Here is a 20,368-nt window from a genome sequence, read left to right as displayed (position 1 = left end):
CCCAATTTCTCCAAGAACGTCAACACAGCGACAATGTGCCCCTGTAAGACAGTTGACAACCACAAACTGGATCCCAGATTCATTCTTAGACTTCTTTTTGGAGCTCATATGGTGAACAAGTGAAGCTTGATGACACGGACAAACTACAAAAATCGTCAGAAAGAAGAGCGTCAACGATTGAACAGGACATGCATGAATGACGGCTTTCGATTATTCCATACTTCCAGATTGCTGCTCTCCTGATCGGAACTCGCTGCCCTGACCAAAGCCGTTGCCGTTGCCGTTGCCGCTGTGAACAGCTGTACCACTGGTGTTCACAGTATTTGTGCGCGACACAACTCGTGAAGAGGTCCTCCCACCTCCGCTCGACATTCGCGAATGGAACTGGCTGGATGCGCTTTGCTCAAATCGTTCCATCTCACGACACTTCTCTTCGTACCGTGAAATATATTCATCTCTCTCACGATCTGCAGCATTGCGTGCAGTGATAGCCCTCTCCTTCTGCTCACGCGATTCACGGAGCATGCTACGAAGGTGCTCAATCTCAAACTCGAAGCCGCCGCTGCTATCCCGATACTCAGTCATGGTCTCCGTGACCTCTTCGTACCGGAGCTTTGCTTCGTGAAGTTCTTCACGGAGACGATCGCGGCTTTCGCTCATGGAGCGAAGCTCAGCTTGAACGATGACCAGCTTCTCCTTGAGATGGCTGATCTCGCCGGAGTGGTGGCCATGCTTATCGCGAGCTTCACTACGCTCGCGCTCGGCGATAGTAAGACGATCACTCAGAGTATGTACCTCAGAGCGAACCTCCACGAGTGAGGACTCGGCTTTTCGCAAAGACTCCTGGAGCTGGCTGATCGTTCGTTGATGGTCGCCAGTGCGGTGACGCCACATCTCCAGCTCATCTCGGAGAGTGTTCTTCTCGACCAAGGCTAAGCGAGATTCTTCACGGATTCTGTCGATGATTTCTTGTTGTTCGGAGCGTTCGACCTCGAGTATACTAAGCTTGTCCTTTGTCATGTTGTTCTCTCTCTTCAGATGCTCGAATTTCAAGCTGAGCTCTGCAGCTCGAGCCTCGGCTTCATCATAGGAGATCGTCTTGGTCTTGATCTCCCGGCGCAAGTGATCCACTGTAGTCGAAAACTTGTCGACATCTGACTCCAAGTCACGAATTGTCTCCCTAGACTTGTTGATATCTCTCAGATGATGTTCATGCTTCTCTGTGAGCTCAATTAACTCCAATGAAGTCTCTTCGTTTTTGAGATTGGCTTTGCGAAGGAGTTCCTGCAGACGTTCCTTGTCGACAAGGTAGTTGTCTCTATCCATCTCCGAGATCTTGAGTCGATCTGTGAAAGAGAGAATCTCCTTACGCGCAGACTCCAGCTTTGACGTTGTCTCGATGAACTTGCTCTTGAGATCGGTGTGTTCTCGGTTCAGAGTTCGCGACTCTTCCTGGTATCTAGGTATTGAATAATCAGTATGGGGTATTCATGGACGTCTTGAGCGAGACAATGACATTTCAGTGGGGAAATTGACGTACTTATCTGCGTGTCTCTTGGCATGATCACGTTCATCTTCAACAATTCTGATCCTTGACTCGATGTCCTGGAAATCAGACTTCAATTTGTCATGGGTGATGGTTGAGCGAGAAACAGAGTCGCGTAGATTCTGCAACTCGTTGCGAGCACGCAAAAGTTCGTGGTCGCGAGACGTCCCTTTCTTTTCATGCTCCGCAATACTATTCAGAGCCAATGAGAGCTCAACGAGCAATTTCTCAACTTGATTCTTTCGCTGCTCGTGCTCGCGCCCATGGGAGTGCTGTTGGCTCTCTGTGCGCTCAAGCGTCTCGGTAACCTCAGTGATGGTTTCCAGGAGGTTCTCACGCTCGCGGGTCAATGATTCACGCTCCTGAATCAAAGCGGACCAGATTTCCTTGAGAGATGTCGCTTCTCGAGAGGCGTTAGATACAAGATCCATCAATGCAAAGAACTTGCCCTCGGCTTGGCGGGTAAGCTCCATGGATACCTTCAGGCCTCCCTGAGACTGTCTGAAGGAGTTTGATAGACGGGTTGAGGAGCTGATTTGGCGACTCGAGCGAGCCATCGAATCGGATTTGCTGTAATCGAGGCCATTGGAGAAATCGAATGACTTTCGGATACCGGTTGGTGTGGTGGGGGCAGAGAGGTAATCTCGACTATTCAGGAACGATGAATCTCTAAGCTTCATGATTGAAAGTTTGTCGGGTGTGAATTCGGGATTGGTGAGAGTCTCCGCAGAGATCTCTGAAATGTTATGCATATGATGAGGACCGTCCATTCTTTCTGTTGAATTGAGCTTATCAATAATCAGTACGGAGTACAGGTTAGAGATTTGAAATTGCTATTCTCGTGGGGAAGTATTGAAATATGTGTATTGAACACATCTGTAGGCCTCCAAGACATGTATGTTCATTGGCTCGCAGCTAGAAAGCCGTCACTGCAAATCTTGGTCCCCAACCTCTGACATATTTGAAAGAATCTCCCGCAAGCCACATTACGATGAGGTTGTGCCGGGGATTCCGATCACGACATGAAGCTCTGGTCTGGTAATGCACCATGATGATCATGTTCCAATCTGGGTGTTATACTCTGAGCCAGAAGAGCGCTCTTTGCATGCTGCAGTGAGTTGGCAAGCAGTTGCGAGCCTAGGTCTAAACTACAGGATCCACTCAAGTGCTGAGAAGCAAACCCCTCTTGCGCTCTTTGGTCGTGGCCTATTATTCGTTCGCAAATCGTTGAGGAGCTTAGCTAGGCATATGCACGAACGCAGAAGAGACGCTCTCTCATACCGATGTACCCCTCTGCTCAGATCCCGCTTCCGCGCGTTTGGTCACTTGCCGTCAACAGCCAACTTAAGCTCTCTAGTCACAAAGTAGCCGGAAGACCGCGTAAGCTGAAGCAGAGAGCTCCATAGATACCAACATGTTTGATACTCTCGAGGATATGATTCTGTATAATCTCTGTTTACTTTCATTGAACCCGCGAGAAACGGTACGAGTTCTTGCATCTAGGAAATCCTTAGGACCTCACCAGCCGTGATATCCTCTTAATTTGGCGGGTTAGGCTGGATGAAGTGTCATTCGGTCTGCTGAGGTGCATGGGGTCCATGATCGCATCCGTAACAAAGCTCGTTGTCTTTCGTGATTGGGACTGATACGCTCACTTGTCTCTCCCGTGCAGCAGTGTCCTCTCCTAATTAGTGCTTTCGCAAGTGTTGGCTCTTGAGATACTTAACTAGTTCCGAGCTGAAATGCAATGCGCATTCGGTCCCGCGTCGTCGATCCCGCAAGGTGGGGTAGGCAAAAGAGGGGTTCATGTGGGGGTCATAATTTGTATGTACTGTAGATCTTTTAGATCTTCCCCAGCATCTAGGTTACATCGCGTCAGTTCATTAGTTTCGGGAATTCCCCTTTTTAGTTGCATACAGTAGCAAAAGTAGATGTTTGTGGCCATACTTACAAAAGCTTAGATGGATCGGTCGAAAGAACAAGATTGATGCGCTCACATCCAGTAGGCCAAACAGCTTCAACATTAATGCACGGCCGGACAAGGCTTGGCATGCATGTTCTTATTCCGATGCTTCTATTTCTTAAGTTGCATATGTTCGCGATCGGAGCTTGATGGCTCTGGTATGTCCCGATTCCGCAACATGATCGACGTGCGGGATGGACCGCTTACCTGGATGGCCCCGGAGAATCCGCTTCTCGCCCTCCCGTCATGGCGAGCGGTCGAACTAATGTACTCGAGTATTGTAAAGCAAGCCATCGCAGATTCTGGTGCTAATCTTTGATTGGTTAAGTATTTTGATCCAATACCAACTCCGAAATAGTCGCGGGACATTTTTTCCAACATCACTTGCCTAGACACTGCACGCTTACCCCTCGTTGATCCTCACCACTCATTGCACTTATTCCAAATGATCCTTTTTAGAGACATCACTAAACAAATGTTGAGCTGAGGAACAGACAAGAGGGAGTCCCCTAATGCACGAGCTCATTTGGTACGCAGTAGTCTGCAAGATTCACTTTGTCCCATCACATTTGACGAGAGCGTCCTTCCAAGGCATCTTTAGCCGCTCTTGAGCTGCGACTCTCCTGTTGGCTTTTTTCTTTCGACAGATATGTGTTTAGTATAATGATGAGGGCATAATTTGGGTAACAATACCCCGTGATCAATTGCAGCAAAGTGTAAAAATCAATCTCGCGCATGTACGACAAAATCGGTGCGGAATTAACATAAACAAAAGCAAATCCTAGTAAAATCTGGAGATTTCCGTCCTTTGGACTCATTCTCAATGAAATACTTATTGGGTGCTTCACAAGTCAAGTAACTGGTTGGAACATTCGAAATTCACCCTTAATCCATATCAATCTCAATGTTAATACACAGGCCACTTTGAGAACCACTCCTTCATGAAAGCAATGTTCGACGAATTCGCAACCTCAACAACCTCAAACGCATCCCCCAACTCCATCGTCACTGCACTCGAGGCCGAATTCGCCGGCCAAGTCGCTAATCCCTTCCCATTCGGGTTCTCGCTCCTGATATAATTGGCCCAGTAACTCGACATCTCCGCAATCGCATAGTCCTCGGCAGTCCAAGGGCTATCCGTGGCGTACAGATTGTTGAAAGCGTAGTTGATCTCGCTCATGTGATACGCTCCTCTGGTTTGGTTGGGAGGGGCATGGGTCCAGTAGTAGGTATAGGTTGTGAAGTTGCCGTTTGCGAAGAAGTTTTGTGAGCCTGAGACATACTCATTAGCCCAGAGCCAAGTCCCAGTGCGGCTTTGATCGCGGTAGAATGCGTTGCTGGCATTGTTTGCTGAGGCGGAAGTATTGCCAGCGGGGTACAAAGCGAAGTACTCATCTGCGAGGCCAACGCTACCGAAATCGAGTTCAGATGTAGAAGTGTAGCTTGATACATTCAGTCCCGGATCTGGACTCGCTCCGCTTTCGTCTTTGTTATTTCCTGTCAGGACAGGTACTATGGAATGATTGCCTGATGCGAGAAGTGATGCGTAGGTTGCCGGAAGGACATAACCATCCAGAACCGGGCGGAAGAGAGGTGGTTCCATGTAATTGGAGTTGTTCTCAAAGACTGTTCCAACATAAGTTGTGTCGCTCATCATTCCAGATGACAGGAAAGCCTCAACAGGGAGATCACGAGCCTCGTTGATACTGCTGACATTCAAACTCTCGATGTAAGCTGTACCTTGAGCCTCAGCTTCGGATAGTTGGCGATAGCTCTCCGCGAGACTGCCGACCAGAGGATCAGAAGGATAGCGAACGCCACTTTCTGCAATAGCTTGAGTGAAGAGTCCGTCTGCAAGAGGACTGTTTAGATGCTCGATGACAGAAGCCGCACCAGCTGGTTGCCCACCAATTGTAATTCGAGTAGGATCTCCGCCAAAGGCAGCACAGTTCTCAATCGTCCAATGAAGGGATGCTTGTTGATCAACAAGACCGTAATTCCCAGAAGTGCCACTTGAAGAATTTGCGCTCAATTCAGGATGTGCCAAGAAACCAAGAGCGCCGAGACGATAATTCATAGTAATGACCACTACCCCTTTGGCCGCAAGCCCGGCTCCGTCATAGAGAGGATCACTTGAAGCACCGCCTGCAAATCGTCCACCATAAATCCATACGTAGACAGGATATATAGTTGCGTTGGGATAAGGCAACACACCAGCACCACCTGAAGGGTCTGCGTAGTAGTCGTTCAATGTCGCGTTATCTGGCGTCCAAACATTGAGGTAGAGACAATCTTCACTGTAATTGGCGACACCTGGTTGTGGACAAGCCGGACTGAATGTGGTCGCATCTCGAGTATCGTTCCATACAGCTGGGTGGGGTGGATGTTTCCAACGATAGGCTCCAGTAGGTGCACCGGCGTATGGAATCCCTTTGAAGTTGTAGACTGAGTTTATGTACGAGGATCGATTGCCTCGAACCGTTCCATAGTGATTGATGGAAACAGTAGGGGAATCAGCTAAGGCAACGGACGAGGTGTCCGTCGACGGAGGCGTCGAAGTTAATGTTGGTTCAACAGCTGCAGCACTGCAGCCAGAAAAGAGACTAAGTAGCCCAAAGGCCGAAAAGAGCGAAGCAGTCATCCTGAGCTTGAATGGAAGCTTTTTGACAAAAGAAAAGCGTACCGTTTCAAAAGCACCAATCTACCGCTATATATATTCTTTGAAATTGCAAGAACCATACAATGAGGATATAATCCTCGCCCCATCCTAGTCTAACCCCTCCCCATTGGCGAATTTTTACAAAATTATGGACGTTTGACGGCGTCATCAGGTCCATGCACGATGTGGGGAAGCTGCTTCGGTCCCGAAAACAGCTTGGATTGCTCGGTACTTGGCTGAACAGACCGGTTGTTTGTAAGCGAGATCATCTAAATGATATCCAGATTCGAAGAAAAAGGATAATGGAAAAGAAAAGGGCATAAGCGGAGCCGCGCGTCATGATGAAAATGTGTATGCACTGATGTGATCCCCACGATTCATAGGTATTTTATTTCGCTTCCCACAATTTTGTGGAGACTCATCGCTGGAAAGCTTAGTGGAAGGGAGGTACATACTTTGTGGATAGCCTCTACACGTTGAACAGAACAAGTGAAAATATATATAACCCTGTTCAAGTTACCCCAGAATAGACGCTGGTGCAAGAACCAGTAACCGTAGGGTTGCTAGACACGACGAGACGGCCCGCCATTGTATCCGGCTCTCGTTTGGCAAAACTCCAAATCAGGGGCTCGCGTAATCCATGGCCATGGAGACATGAAGCTTATTACTGCCATACCGCTTCTTGAATGGCACGTAATGTCCGTCTAAGTTTCCTTGAATAGACTTGATTTTTAGAATTATCTCTCCAGCGCCACCCTCGATGATGTGCTGTTAGATTGCGACCACGCTTAATGCTGGTCGCGAGCGGAGAAGAGGAAAGTAGAGGCATGAGGTTCTGAACTGCAGCGATGCTACTTAAAGTAATCTTTTGGTCCGGAGTTCGAAATAATGAATCACTACCTTCAAATGTTGGATTAGCTGGTTTCTGCCAACAAAGTGACTGTGCACAAAGCTTTAGAGTCATAGAGTGATTCCCGAGACCTAGGGTATTCACGATGAAACACCACAGTCATAATCACAAGCTCAACTTTCGCATTATATAAACACACTGCATTCCTTTCTTTTGATTTTGCAGCTGAAACTCTTTACATTACTTCTACACTGACACTGAAGATCATCGAGGCCAAGCAATGGCAGAGCACACCTTTACTTTCGATACTGCCGGTGACTTGACCCTCGTGGTAGGCACTGAGCTTGAGGGAGTGGAACAACAAACATTCCTCATATGCTCAAAAGATCTCTCACGCTCATCTCCTGTCTTCAAAGTCATGCTTTACGGTCCTTTCAAGGAAGCCCAGAACTCTACAAGCGCCTGCCCATGGACTGTGGGGTTGCCAGAAGATAACCCAGTCGCATTCAAGACCTTTCTCCACATCATGCACTCTCAATTCGAAGAGGTCCCAGATGTTTTGGGCCTGAAAGACATTAGAGATCTGCTGGAGTTGTCCAACAAATACGATATGGTGCATCTTCTGAGACCATGGGCTAAGACTTGGTTTCAACCTCATGTAACTACGCAACAAGTGATCGACTAGAAATTGCCGTTATGGGTAGCTTGGGAGCTTGGAGCCGAAGAGGTTTATGAAAAACTGGCCAAAGAGATAATTCTGGACTGGACGATCGACCAAGAAGGTAACTTGTTGGACTCCAAAGGAAAGAAGATAGAAGATGTGTGTTCCCTTGGTGTTCTTGGTAAGTAGTACATCGAAATAGACAATCCATAGCCGAGGTAGCAGGCCAAGTTCTAATGATTGCGTAAGAAAGCATAGCAAGCTTGAGGGCCCAAATAATCAGCCAGATATTCCAGTATCTTAGAGACATCATCAAATTACTGAAAACTGAAAGACTATACGGAGAATATTGCACTTGCGAAGAAAGCCAGGTATACTACGGATCTATTTGTGGTACACTGACGATTGGCAAACTAATTACAACACTTTCCTCTGCAGAGCTACAACACATATGGGATGAGGGAAACCAAACATACCAACCAAGTGAAATTACCTTCTCGAAACTATTGATAGGTTCAGTGAGTGGAAGAATCATCCGCAAATGCTACAAACATGCGATCGGGTTACCCCACAACTCAAAGCTATTCACGATCTAGTGGAGAACATGAAGAGTCCCGATACAGCAGCACATAAACTGCAGATGTCTCGACGCAGGGAGAAGACTGGGTTGTAGGTGTCGAGGAAAGTGTTGGGGGGAGCCAGGTGGTCAATATCCACTAGACGTTTCGTGTCGCTGTACATGTATGAATCTTGTCAAATGAAATGCCATCCACTTAGCCATCACCTTTCAATTACCTAAGAGTTCATACCTTTTCAGAACAAAATTACGAGCTCTAGAGAATCTGCAGTAATAGCTAGTTTCGCTCCTTCGTGGCTTTGCCCGATTTTGTGGCTGAAGGGAGCACCGGTAGGGGGAGTTCCAGCTATTACTTGGTGCCGGTATTTGCAAAGAACAATATGGGAACTCCATCTTGAATGAGAGGTTATGATACACTTTTATTGTCTCATAGAGTGTAGTCCGTGTTTCATTGAGCTGTCATTTAAAGTACAATTTTCCAGGCTGTGGAGCCCCAAGCGAATTATTTCAGGTCTGGTGGGTGTCGGTATCGCTAACTTCGTAAAGCTGCGATTCAAAATACACTTTTTCAGGCAGTAGTAGATCACTAACGAACATGGGGACAAAAGTCCGTGCGTTCAGGCTGTAGAACCTCGAAATTAAAACTCTTCACATTAGGACTAAACTATCAACAACTCCACCATTATGGATCCTTTTACCACTCCACCTATGTCTCCACGTCTCCCAGGTGCAGAGATCAGAACTAAGCACAAAGAGGGCATACGCCGGCTCTTCAAATTCGCTAAAATAGGCCTGCAACAGCTCCAGGGCTACTACCACCTAGGAGACAGCACAGTTAGGAAGATCCTACTATACGATGTGCCTGAAAGAGCGCGCCCTACACGCACAGGGAGACCCAGAGAATCCCTCAATGAACAGGAGGTTAGAGATATTATTGAGTATATTTGCACCGACCATGCAACTAGAGTGCTGAATTGGATCCAAATACACGATGAATTGCAACTCTCTTGCTCTGTCAAGACCCTCAAACGCCGCTGCAAAGAAGCTGGATACTACTCTTGTATCTGCTGCCAAAAGCCCTACCTCACTAAGACCCAAGCCAATACGCGGTGGCTGTGGGGGATAGCACACATGTTTTGGACTATTTGGGAATGGAGTCAGATACTGTACTCAGATGAGGTCACATTTTAAGTTGGAGGGAAGAAATGCAAGCAGAGGTGTATTAGGAATAAGAAGGAACGCTGTCATCCTGACTGCATTTAATTCCAAATGCATAGAGGTGGCACTATTCCTGTATACTTCTTTGGTGCTGTAGGCTACGGATACAAAAGTCCATTGATCAACATTCATGGAACTGGGAAGAGTGGGGCATTTACACAAACTGATTACCTTGCTCAAGTACTCAAGCCTTATATTCAGGATTTTTTAGCTGCTTTTGCGGCTGTTTTGGGGCCTGGGAAGACCCCTCAGTTCATGGAAGACGGCAACTCTGCTCACGGCCACAAGACTACTAGCAATATTTGTGCTACTTGGCGTACTTCTATGGGTATTACTCTATTCCCCCATCCTGCAGTTAGCCCTGATATGAATCCTATTGAGAAGTGCTGGAGGAGAATAAAACAAGCTCTCCATAGGCGCCTAAGGCAGCCAACAACTGAGGTTCAAATGGTTGTAGCAGTATTAGAAGAATGGGACAAAATTCCTCAGGAATGGATCAATGGGCTTATTGAGCAGCAGGACTTCTGGGTACACGACTTAATTAAGCGATGTGGCTGGTCTACAGCTAATTAATTAATAAAATTCATGATTCTGATGCCCTGAACGCACGGACTTTTGTCCCCATGTTCGTAAACGAATTAATCCAGACCCCAAGTTATAGCGCATTCAGGGTATGAAGCGCTGTGGCTTAGCGATGTTGCAGGGTGTTTACCGCAGTTTAAGGGCAGCGCCCAGGGCATTTAGCGCGTGCGCTATTGGCGCAATGGGCGCAGCCAGCGCATTCAGAGCATTCAGAGCAACTAGTGAATTTCGTGGCTACACTCTGACGTAGAGGGGAGTCTCAGGCTTGAAAAAGTGCGCTGGCAGCTTAAGAAACACTGTGCCTGCCGAATCGGTAATGATGGGATTTGGATGAAAATAGCCTTTATTGAAGTATTCGTGCATCGTGACATTCAGCGAGGCCAGGAATCGCGAGGACGAAGAGAAGGATAGTATCATTAAAACTAAATTACAAACCGCCACCTCATACGATTGACCCTCAACAGCATTTGACTTGTCCAACAACAAAGCTGTGTCAGCATTCGGGGCATAATCTCAATTCCTTAGGAGACAGTCTTTTCATCCCCAGTTGCTACATTCTCCACGTCTGACGTCTCTGGTACCGGAGCCTTCGTGCCAACTTCGCCCATCTCGTGATCGTCATGCTCGCCTTTGTGCAATACCCTCTCGATGTCCGCAGCCCTGATCTCTGCATCGACAGTGCCGAATAGGACATCCATATCCTCAAGAGTCCTGCCTTTCGTCTCCTTGATGAAGAAGAATACGAATGCGAAATTGGCAAGGCAGAAGATTCCGAACATTAGGAAGATTCTCCAGCCGATATGATAGATGGCCGATGGAGTCATGTAGGTGATGGCGAAGTTGAAGAGCCATTGGGTTGCGGCTGCGAGACCAACACCGTAGGACCGGAGACGAGTGGGGAAGATTTCGGAAACATATACCCATGGAATAGGTCCCCAGGATGCAGAGTAGCCGATAACATAAAGGTAGATCATGACAACCATGGCAATGGACGCAGGCGACACAACTGGTTACTGTTAACAGAAGTCAAGTGGATGTTGCAAATAGGAAACGTACCATTGACGTTCTTGGGAGGATGAGTGTGCAGGACACCGCCAAGAATGAACATCATGGTCATCATCCATAGGGCGCCTCCTAGCAACGAGTTCCTTCGTCCGATCTTATCAATACCAACAATTAGAAACAAGCCAGTAGCACAGACTTTCACGGTACCATAGACACCAGTGGCGAAGAGAGATGCATTAGTCTTGCTGACGCCGACAGTTTGGAAGATCTGAGGAGCATAGTATCCAATACTGTTCGTTCCAGAGAATTGCTGGCATAGAAAGATGGTAAAGGCAACTGCAAATCGGTTTCGGTTGCCGGGGATAAGACATTCTTTCCATGTTACACCTTCGGTAAGCTGCAGTTCTTCCTCGATAGAGACTCGGATATCGGCAATTTCTTTCAGAATCTCTGGGTCATTGACATCGTCTCGTCGCATGTAGGCAAGGGATGCGGTGGCTTCCTCATATCGGCCTTGCTTGGCAAGCCATCGAGGAGATTCCTTGAGGAAAAGGAGTCCAATAAAGAGCATACCCCCTGGAATGAGTTGGATTCCGACCTAGGAATCTTATTGTCAGCATCGCTGGACGAGGCAAGTGATTTCACAAAATCCATCAAGAATTTGCATTGTATTACGTACCGGAATGCGCCATTGAGACGTGGATGGCTTCACGTGTAAAGACACTCCATAATTCAACCAGTACGCAAATGTAGATCCAATAACCAAGAACTCTTGGAATAGCCCAGTGATTCTACCCCTCACTTGTGGTGGGCAGTTTTCAGCTACGAATATTGGAGTAATACTAGACATTCCACCAATGCCCAGACCAGCGACGAATCTGCCACCATACATCTGGCTGATGTGATGGAGCGATGTGACTTGTATGATGGCGCCGAGCATGAAAACGATTGTGAAGCCAAGTAAGGAAATCCTGCGTCCGAACTTGTCGTTGATGACTGAAGCAAATATGGCACCAAAGAAGCAGCCAGCAGTGAGCAGAGAGACGACATTTTGGGAGATGTGTGCGTTGGTTTTGCTGTCAAAGCCAGTCGAGCCTGTTGGGAGACCGAAATCCTTTTTGAAACTAGCCAGTGATAGAACTGAGGACATAACGCCAGTATCATATCCTGCCCGTCATAAGTTAGCACGACTACTGAATCTGCCTGCACGAGGATATGTACCAAAGAGCAGCGAGCCCATATACGCTACACTGGTCAGGATATAGACCCTATGATGAGTAGGATGTCAGTATAGTCAATCAAATGTTGAACGGAAATTCTCTGCGAAAGCAGTATCGTAGCAACATCATTTGCAGACGCGCTGTAGTGCATTCTAAAGATTTGGCAACTAACCTGTAGTTTTTGAAGAAGCCGACCGCCATTTTGACGATAAGAATTTGTGTAACACTCAATGGTAGTTGTTAGGTCTATCGTATAGTCCAAAGTAAAACGGACAAAGCTGAAAGTTGTTTTTGAAGCAAGACTCAGTTTGCGCAAAAGAAGAAGAGAGACGAAGTCTGAACATCTACAAAATCTGGGGAGAAATCGCGTAGTCTTGTATCTTATGGGGCAGCATTGGGGATCCCCACCATAGCTCTGCTGACTTCTGGGGTAAGCTTTGTACCCCAGCTCCTTTCTGAGCTTCTCGTTTGTGGAACAATTTTTCGCGCAAGTTGGTTCCATGCTGAAGGCGTTCTGAAATACCCAATAGTTTTGACTTGTGGCGTACATCCGCGTGCAACTCCGGCGGGGTGACTTGACATGGTTGGAATTTAAGAAATATTGGACGATTGAGAAAGGACAAACTTGTGAGCCTTGGCAGGGGAGACGCGCCACGACAAGAATGAAAGTAAAGAGTTTTTCCGTAATTTTGAGGTCTTGGTGATGAGACACGATGACTGTCAAAGCTGTGCCGCTTTGGCGTGTAGTCTTGCTGCACAATAGGTGGGTTTGACACTTGCTATACTCCTTAGCGGTAATCCTCGCGCTAGATAGGGCCAGCTAGGCCAGTTGATGTTCCGATGCCGTTGCCATGCGTGATGTTACTTTGAAGACGTTGAAAGGAGGGAGACGGAGGTTGCAGATATGGGGTTCTTCCAACCCTGCGCTAGCATTGATGCCTCAGGCACAATCATAATCTCCTCTTCCAGAACTTCCCTTCCAAACACAAATCGCAACCTGGATGCCACCAGTCGAATCTGAGCTCTAACAACCATCTAGCCAATATCTAGAAAGTTTTGTGGCATATACGAACTGATCCCTAATTAATTCATTGCGACGCCTTAGTTCAAAGTGGGAAACGCGACCTTCCAACCTACCAACCTACCTACCTTGCGACTTTCATCTGCGAACAACAGATGGCTGGCATACATCCCAAAGGCAAACGAACATTGACTTAGCTACTCGAATACAGTAGTCTTTAAGACAACTCAAGCATCTCAGTCTCCAGACATTACCATGCCTTGGTCCCAGCCTTCTGTTCCACGAAAGCCACAAATATGTATTCGACCTTGCCTGCAATACATGATTCCTTCCAAGTACTCGAGCACAACGCCAAGGGATATATATTTTAAGACGGGACCTTCAGGTGTGATCGGGTGGAATACAATGCCAACGATCTATACAAACGTTCCTCATCATCCAACCCACCCATTCATACCCTGACTTTGTCTGTAGGCAGGCACTTCCAACACGTCGTCAACAAAACCGTCTACATGTCGTTCTGGTGGCTTTTCGGATGCTCCGGCCGGGTCCCATTGGATTGTCACAGGATCATGACTTCTTGAATACTTCGTTCCCTTGAACCAGAGTTCAAACTTCAGATCGGCTGGAGCGATCATTACTTTGATCGTGAATTTTGCAAGATAGTAGCGTCTTCCTTGCCAGCACCTCTTGTTTTTCTCCTCGAACTCACGTTCTTCGACGGCTCTGAGGTCTGATTTGACCACACATAGCTTTTTTGCACCAGCTATCATTCGTCAATCCTGAGACTTCGACCTGAACTGAAGACCTACCTTGTCTCAGTCCTCTTGGTAGGACAGCTCGTTCATTGTGGGATATGACCACGGTAGAATCCCATATTCTGTTGTTGCTTCCAACGCCTGGCTTCAGCTTCCTCTCAAATCGCCTTTCCAGAGCTGTGTCGGTGTCAATTACGTCGCCCTGCACAACTGGTCAGTACCTGTGGATCTAAAATCTCAGCTCGTATTCACCTTCCGAATGAACCATTCGATCTGATTGATGGCCCATCTCTTGCCTTTGATATACTGGTCGAACTCGACTTCTTCTCCAATGTGAACGTGCTCGTTGTACGGCTCACGACACAGGATCCCATAGCTTGCTCGTGCAATTCTGGTCTTCAAAGCGGATGCTCCAGTCACAAGTTTTTGCCTCCTGTCCATGACTAAACCTTTGGCGACCGCTAGCCGTGGCTCTTGTGATTTGAATACATACAAATTCGGAGCACTTGCATGTGGATTCGACTTGTACCTCTGTTCCACTTTAGATCGAACGTATTCAGAGCCACCAAGTCCACCTGACAGTACTAAGTATTTCTACCACGAAGATCAATCATTATGTTCTATTCTTCGAGGGATGCGACTTACCACAATTTCACTGCCCCTATTTCCTTGCATCCAATTGAACTGTTCGTTTATTCGGGTAATTATTTGGTTAATTTGGGGGTCGAAAAGACCTTGGATCTCGGACCTGGTCTTGCGTCAGTTTTGATCATCCTAACTGCAGATATGCCTACTTCGAAAATGCCATTCTCCCCCGATTTATTCCAAGTCCTGGGTGAACGAGGTCTCGATTGACGTCAATTGGTAGATAAAAGGTGGACTGATCACCTGCAGCAGTACCAAAATTATGCTTTATCGACCGAAAGCTTTGGCTTCTGGACAGCGTGAAGGCAATATTTTCAAGAAGATGCCGAACATCCGGATACTGGTCTATCCGTCTCTGGACCAAGGCTTGAAAGGCGCGATCAATGACTGTTGATCCAATTCCAACACCTTGCACCGCGGCGACCTGCTTGAGCACAGGCACGTCTGGATTGGCTTGTGCAATTTCGACAAGCCCAAGATCCGTCGTACCTCCTCCAGCATCGCATACGAGAAAGATGTCGCCTTTCTCGAATCGGATTTGTGCGGTTTTGACGGTGTAAACTGCAACGGCCTCTGCTTCTGTGAGTTCCAATTTTGCCGTGTGCATTTCTTCACGGCCAAAACCCGACTCCTTAATAACAGCTTTGAACTCATTCAAGATGACTTGATTCGTCCAAGTAGTCGGCATGCTGAATATGAACTCTACTCTTTTGTTGCTCCACGGCCCACTCATCATCTCGATCACCCGTTTCGTCTGATTGTACACTTCGCGAAGATAGTCGGTGGTCAATTTCTTCGCTTCTTCAACGGATTGAGGGGTGTCTGCGAGACCAACACGCTTTGCTCTATCCACATTCCCTTGGTCAAGATATATTTTGAACCATTCGAAGACTTGTTCGTGCTCTTCGAATTCGTCTTGAGAATCGCAGAGAAAACCCCATTTTCGAACAGCCTGATTTCGTGCGTATATGATTTTTGATGGCACTTTCGTCTCATGCGCATCTTGACCAAGTCCAGGCCAGTCTTTGATGACAAAAATTTCGGGAGTCAGTAGATTCGTCCAAGCGACTCCTACATTACAGTCAGTCGCTTTATTTCCTCGGTATTTTTGTGTTTGGACAGACCAGTATATGTCATTCCAAAATCTATCCCCTGTTGTTCAAATATGCATAATTAGCATAATTCCTTTCACATTTCAACAAAGGGAACGGTCGCAAACATTGTGGGTAGTGCTCTGCACTTGCACACCACGAAGTATCAGCGAGGAATATTGCACTGGAATGAACTTACAATAACGAGATCTGGAGAAGGATCCATTCTGACCAAAACGAGTGATGCTGCAGAATTTTACAAAGGGGACAGACCTAGGTGCTTCGCAATGGGCAAGTTGCTTGAGGATGGAAAATCACCTCATTTGAGAACGCAACACCCACTTTCCAATCGCGGCTCCGAGACAAATTCCATGCCTTTCTGCACTGCTTTTTGCCATCTAATACCGCTAATGCAGGGCGTATCATGAGGCGTGTGATGCCAGTCATTTTATTGATAGAGGCTTAAGCCTGGAACAAAGATCAGCTCAGCTGAAGTGGAGGGACCCTTGCACCACGGCATGGGATTTCTTTCACGGTTATTACTCGAACTCCCACATCGCGAAAATTCTCCATCATTTCAAACTCACAAGCATCTGCACCCAATTTTTGAAGCAGATATCATGGGTCATAATGGTGTTGCTGTGAATGATGTCGCGAAAGTAAAGAGAGGCGTCAGTACAGTCATTTACACAGTCCAGACTACGGGGACGTTCTATTATGACGGCACGTATACATTGATCACGGCTGCCCCAACGAATTTCGAAGTCAGTGAGACTACTGCTACAAACAGCTTATCCTCCACGACTGCGTCCTCTACTTCGTCATCCTCCACCACCTCATTTTCCTCTGCCTCATTGTCATCCACCTCATCGTCTCCTCTCAGCAGCATCTCGGTTGCTAGATCTCGTCCTTCTCATAGCTCTACTTCTTCGTCTGGGATATCAGCTGGAGAGACAGCAGGTATCAGCATTGGTACTTTCATCGCCGGTCTTGCTCTCGCGCTACTGGGCTTTTGGTTCTGTATGAATCGCCGCAAGCACTCCCAAGGCCATCGATCTCGGAAGTCTCACGACAATAATACATACGATGGCGATAAACAAGGAATCTCCCAAACATCTACTCGGGAAGAAACTCTTCTGGACCCTGTTGACGACAGTACGTTGAAGAGCACAATGGCAAAGCTCAACAGCTTCATTGATCAGCACGTTCTCAGTCACTATCACGAAGATCCAATCCAGATTTCCCAGCGTCAGCTTGCTCAAGCAATAATCGACCGCAGGAGCAAGAATGCCCTTGGAGACATGTCTCCCGATGAGCTTGCCAGCCTTATGATCGCTCCAGCGACACGACTCCATGCCATTCGACACTTTGTCGCTTGGGTCATTTTGTCGCATACTGGTCTCGACGCTCAGCCAGATGCGTGCTTGTTGCCTCGCTACATTGTCACATTTTACAATGCATTTCCGCCTATTGAAAGACAAGCTGGTTGCGAAGAAGGTCGGATATCCCAAACTCTCGTTGAAATATCATGCTAACATGACTTTCCAGCCTTTGAATGCGCTCTTTCACAGTGGAAACATTTGAGTGCATTCTTACTTGTGCCCAATCGCTCGTTCCGCGAAGATCCAAAAGTGGACGAAACTCAAGTCCGCTCAGCAATCGACGTGAATCTCAAAGCCTTCAATCACGTACTTGCTCCCTTCGTGATTAACGGACCAGTGAACAACCACGATTGGGAGAAGAATCTCCGCGCAATTGTTTTTGCAGGCGCAGAATTGGGCTTGACACTATTCTCGCAACAGAGTGCATGGGTGTTTGACTGGAAACACCACGGTAGGTCTGAGGCTGTGGTCGTGTTTCCGGCGCTTTTGGAGAAGGTCAAAGGGCGGTCTAAATTGAGAATTGTTTCTGAGGCTGTGATGGCTTGAAAGGGTGCTCCTACTTCCTTGATTTCGATATTTTGTGGCAATATTATCAATGAGTGGCTTAATCATATGATATTTTTGCTTTTTCTCCAACCTTGAGATGAATCTGTGGTTCGACAATGAAACGCGGGGGAAACGCCATGCCAATGTCTTAGGCTGACTGGTGACCGATCGGGAGACTCTGAGAGGCTGCTCGTCTATGAAGGTTATTGCTTTTGCCGAGTTGGAACCCACAAGCCGCACTCTCATCACCAGCTGCAAAGTGTATTTGCCAGATCTGGCTTCGGAGTACGGTTATGGTGTGCCAATGCTATTTCAAGCCGCAATACTTGGAGGCGTGTTCTCGACTGCCGAGCAATACCTGATATGGAAGTGGCGTCATGCAACTTCTCAGCCTCACTTACCGTGTCCGCAAGTCAGCCCTCATTCCGTGTCTCACAAGATAATGTGTCTTACAGGAGAATGTGTCTCATAGGAGATCACTCGAGCCGCACCGGCGATCTCCACTCAAGTCGCTCACTTGAGATTGCGCTGAGCATTTGGGACCAAAGATCGTTGTGCAATATCATCCCACAATGGCTGACCCAGTCTCATTATCAACTCTCAGTTCTCTTCTCACGGCCACAATAACAGCTGCAAACTTCGTCTTCGCTCTTCATAATACTCCAAAGGACGTCCGAGCATGCGCCGAACTTGTCACCCGCATCTACGACGACCTTCAGTATCTGGTGACTCTCCGCAACGCTCAACATGAGTACCTCGAGACTGTGCCATATGAGCGCAAGCGTGTCGATGGCATTATAGCTGGGGCGACGAAAAGTCTTTTGGCGATTGGGAGTAAGTTGGAAGCTTGCAGAGCGGAGGCAAATGGAGGGAAGGTACCGATGATAGGGAGGATGAAATGGGTCTTGGGCGATTCAGCAAGTTTTGTATTGCATAGTAGAAACTTGGGAGTTCAACAGGCCGCGATCAATACCGAGATCAGTTGGTTGAGAAGTCACAAGACGAGTAGAGGAAATGCGACAGAGAGAGACCATGGAGAGGATGAGAAGGCCGGTTTTGAGAACCTGGAATTGCTGAGATTGAGCTCGAAGAGGTCGATGATTTTCAGGGACGCGGCAGCTGGACTACCTGCTCCACCTCCTTACGAAGAGAACTCTCCTCAACGGAGTAGTACACACGGTGCATCAAGCAGCACGAACTTGTCTGAGGAGACTAGAAGCCATTGGAATACCTACCTTGAACCCACAATGAGTCAACCAAGTCGAAATCAACCAGAAGAATTCCTAGCATCATCTTTGTCTGCACAACAGCCGTATGTCGAAGCCACCAATACGTTCGGAAACAACTATCGAAGTCCCTCAACAGGAGAGTCATCAGTCGATCGGAGGATTGGTTCACAGCAGCTGTCCCCGGACACGTCCCTGCAGGCGAGACAGCAGTTAGAGAGGAAGAGATCTTACAGTAACCTTGAGCTCAATTCACATTCGCCACAAATTTCTCTCGCACAGCTGCAACCTCAGATCACCTCGACTCCTGCCTTTCCATATATGAATCAACATCGCTCGAATACATCCAACTCTCAACCGTCACGAACATACCAAGACCAAAGAAGCTCCACACCTGCGTCCAATTACCGCCCTGCCTCTGCAATCAGCTTCGAACTTTCACCTATGTCAACTGTAAATCCAAACTTAAGTTTCGACACTTCATATTCAGTCGTCTCTGAGTGTCAACCTCCGCAACCCTCACCCAAGCCACCAAGGAAATCAACCGCTTCCCGGAATAGATCCACAACAAGCCTTTCCACAATGGCAGACAGCTATCAAGACTTTGCCCTTTCGGAGCTCTCAGGAAATTCCGAATGGAGTCCTACGCCAGAAATTTCATTCCAACTCCCATACATGGCAGGATCAATGCCTGTCCCGGTCTCGAAGCCGCCAGGAGAAACTACATACTCCGATGAAAAGATTGCTTTGACATATACCCCATTCAGCTACAAGGCTACGCCGTACTCGCACATGTTCCCAGAACCTGTGCATTCGACACCGATACAAAATTCTATCGAAGACAGTGACAAGATAATCGTGTCATCAAACGAGCACCCCACACCACGCTTTTCACCAATGGATGACTGCGACAAAGAAAGTATGGCTTCATACAGCTACGCTCCAACACCAATACTCTCTCCGGCTTACCAAGACGAGAAAGAGAGTGTCACATATTCCTCTTATGCTCCGACCCCGATAATGTCGCCTGTTAGCTTTGCTGACAGACGAACTGTCTCGGCCCTCAGCTTTAGGAAACCGCCGGACACGGGGCAATACGCGAGAGCTGGGAACATGCAAATATTTGGCAATGAAGAGAGCTTGAAAGAAGATGATACTGAAGATGCGTTCTTTCAGGATTTGAAGGCGCAGGAGATTGAGAGAAGGCAGAGGCGAGTTGTACGCGGAAGCGAAGGCGCATGGAGAAGTCAGTCAGCAAGCTAGGAAATGCCACTCTATCTGGGGTGCTTATATAGCCTAGGCAATACAACAGACGTTGTCCTTTTTCAATCACGATTGGCTCATGTTTGCTTGTGCATAATCGCACGAACAAGAATTCGAACATCATGATGCGGTATAATATGTACAATTGATATATT

At 47.4% G+C, this 20,368-nt stretch overlaps 8 protein-coding genes across 8 annotated transcripts; 4 read left to right on the top strand and 4 right to left on the bottom strand.

Moving 5' to 3' along the window:
- Positions 1 to 210: 210 nt before the first annotated feature.
- LY89DRAFT_581854 (uncharacterized protein) lies at positions 211 to 2,298 on the bottom strand (the record flags this gene model as incomplete). Its single annotated transcript, XM_018209130.1, has 2 exons — positions 211 to 1,459; positions 1,541 to 2,298. 2 exons carry the CDS (start codon positions 2,296 to 2,298, stop codon positions 211 to 213), a joined length of 2,007 nt encoding a protein of 668 aa, XP_018072977.1.
- Positions 2,299 to 4,416: 2,118 nt separating this feature from the next.
- On the bottom strand, positions 4,417 to 6,275 carry LY89DRAFT_706342 (carboxylesterase; the record flags this gene model as incomplete). Its single annotated transcript, XM_018217517.1, has 2 exons — positions 4,417 to 6,094; positions 6,193 to 6,275. 2 exons carry the CDS (start codon positions 6,273 to 6,275, stop codon positions 4,417 to 4,419), a joined length of 1,761 nt encoding a protein of 586 aa, XP_018072976.1.
- A 1,023-nt stretch (positions 6,276 to 7,298) lies between these two features.
- LY89DRAFT_732174 (uncharacterized protein) lies at positions 7,299 to 7,703 on the top strand (the record flags this gene model as incomplete). The annotated part of the gene is made up of 1 exon (XM_018219654.1): positions 7,299 to 7,703. The coding sequence occupies one exon, from the start codon at positions 7,299 to 7,301 to the stop codon at positions 7,701 to 7,703; it is 405 nt and encodes a 134-aa protein (XP_018072975.1).
- A 1,570-nt stretch (positions 7,704 to 9,273) lies between these two features.
- Positions 9,274 to 9,984, top strand: LY89DRAFT_559278 (uncharacterized protein; the record flags this gene model as incomplete). Its single annotated transcript, XM_018208435.1, has 2 exons — positions 9,274 to 9,435; positions 9,619 to 9,984. Coding segments are annotated over 2 exons (528 nt in total), but the record flags the coding sequence as incomplete, so codon positions are not given.
- A 593-nt stretch (positions 9,985 to 10,577) lies between these two features.
- On the bottom strand, positions 10,578 to 12,482 carry LY89DRAFT_732171 (general substrate transporter; the record flags this gene model as incomplete). The annotated part of the gene is made up of 5 exons (XM_018219653.1): positions 10,578 to 11,062; positions 11,113 to 11,659; positions 11,741 to 12,228; positions 12,283 to 12,329; positions 12,454 to 12,482. 5 exons carry the CDS (start codon positions 12,480 to 12,482, stop codon positions 10,578 to 10,580), a joined length of 1,596 nt encoding a protein of 531 aa, XP_018072973.1.
- A 1,254-nt stretch (positions 12,483 to 13,736) lies between these two features.
- LY89DRAFT_732170 (uncharacterized protein) lies at positions 13,737 to 16,022 on the bottom strand (the record flags this gene model as incomplete). Its single annotated transcript, XM_018219652.1, has 7 exons — positions 13,737 to 14,068; positions 14,115 to 14,262; positions 14,313 to 14,654; positions 14,706 to 14,808; positions 14,855 to 15,776; positions 15,830 to 15,857; positions 15,996 to 16,022. The coding sequence occupies 7 exons, from the start codon at positions 16,020 to 16,022 to the stop codon at positions 13,737 to 13,739; spliced, it is 1,902 nt and encodes a 633-aa protein (XP_018072972.1).
- A 394-nt stretch (positions 16,023 to 16,416) lies between these two features.
- Positions 16,417 to 17,984, top strand: LY89DRAFT_717199 (uncharacterized protein; the record flags this gene model as incomplete). The annotated part of the gene is made up of 2 exons (XM_018218332.1): positions 16,417 to 17,293; positions 17,345 to 17,984. 2 exons carry the CDS (start codon positions 16,417 to 16,419, stop codon positions 17,722 to 17,724), a joined length of 1,257 nt encoding a protein of 418 aa, XP_018072971.1. The 3' UTR covers positions 17,725 to 17,984.
- Positions 17,964 to 20,344, top strand: LY89DRAFT_780655 (uncharacterized protein). Its single transcript, XM_018222403.1, has 2 exons — positions 17,964 to 18,132; positions 18,197 to 20,344. The coding sequence occupies exon 2, from the start codon at positions 18,297 to 18,299 to the stop codon at positions 20,211 to 20,213; it is 1,917 nt and encodes a 638-aa protein (XP_018072970.1). The 5' UTR covers positions 17,964 to 18,132; positions 18,197 to 18,296; the 3' UTR covers positions 20,214 to 20,344.
- Positions 20,345 to 20,368: the final 24 nt, after the last annotated feature.

This window comes from Mollisia scopiformis (genome assembly GCF_001500285.1).
Source record: "Mollisia scopiformis unplaced genomic scaffold LY89scaffold_9, whole genome shotgun sequence".
In the NCBI taxonomy this organism is placed as follows: Eukaryota; Fungi; Ascomycota; class Leotiomycetes; order Helotiales; family Mollisiaceae; genus Mollisia; species Mollisia scopiformis.
This window is presented reverse-complemented; position numbering and strand designations above follow the sequence as displayed.

What these genes read in the sequence shown, in the direction of transcription:
- LY89DRAFT_780655 (XM_018222403.1), top strand. Translation starts at nt 18,297, where the DNA reads ATGGCTGACCCAGTCTCATTATCAACTCTCAGTTCTCTTCTCACGGCC.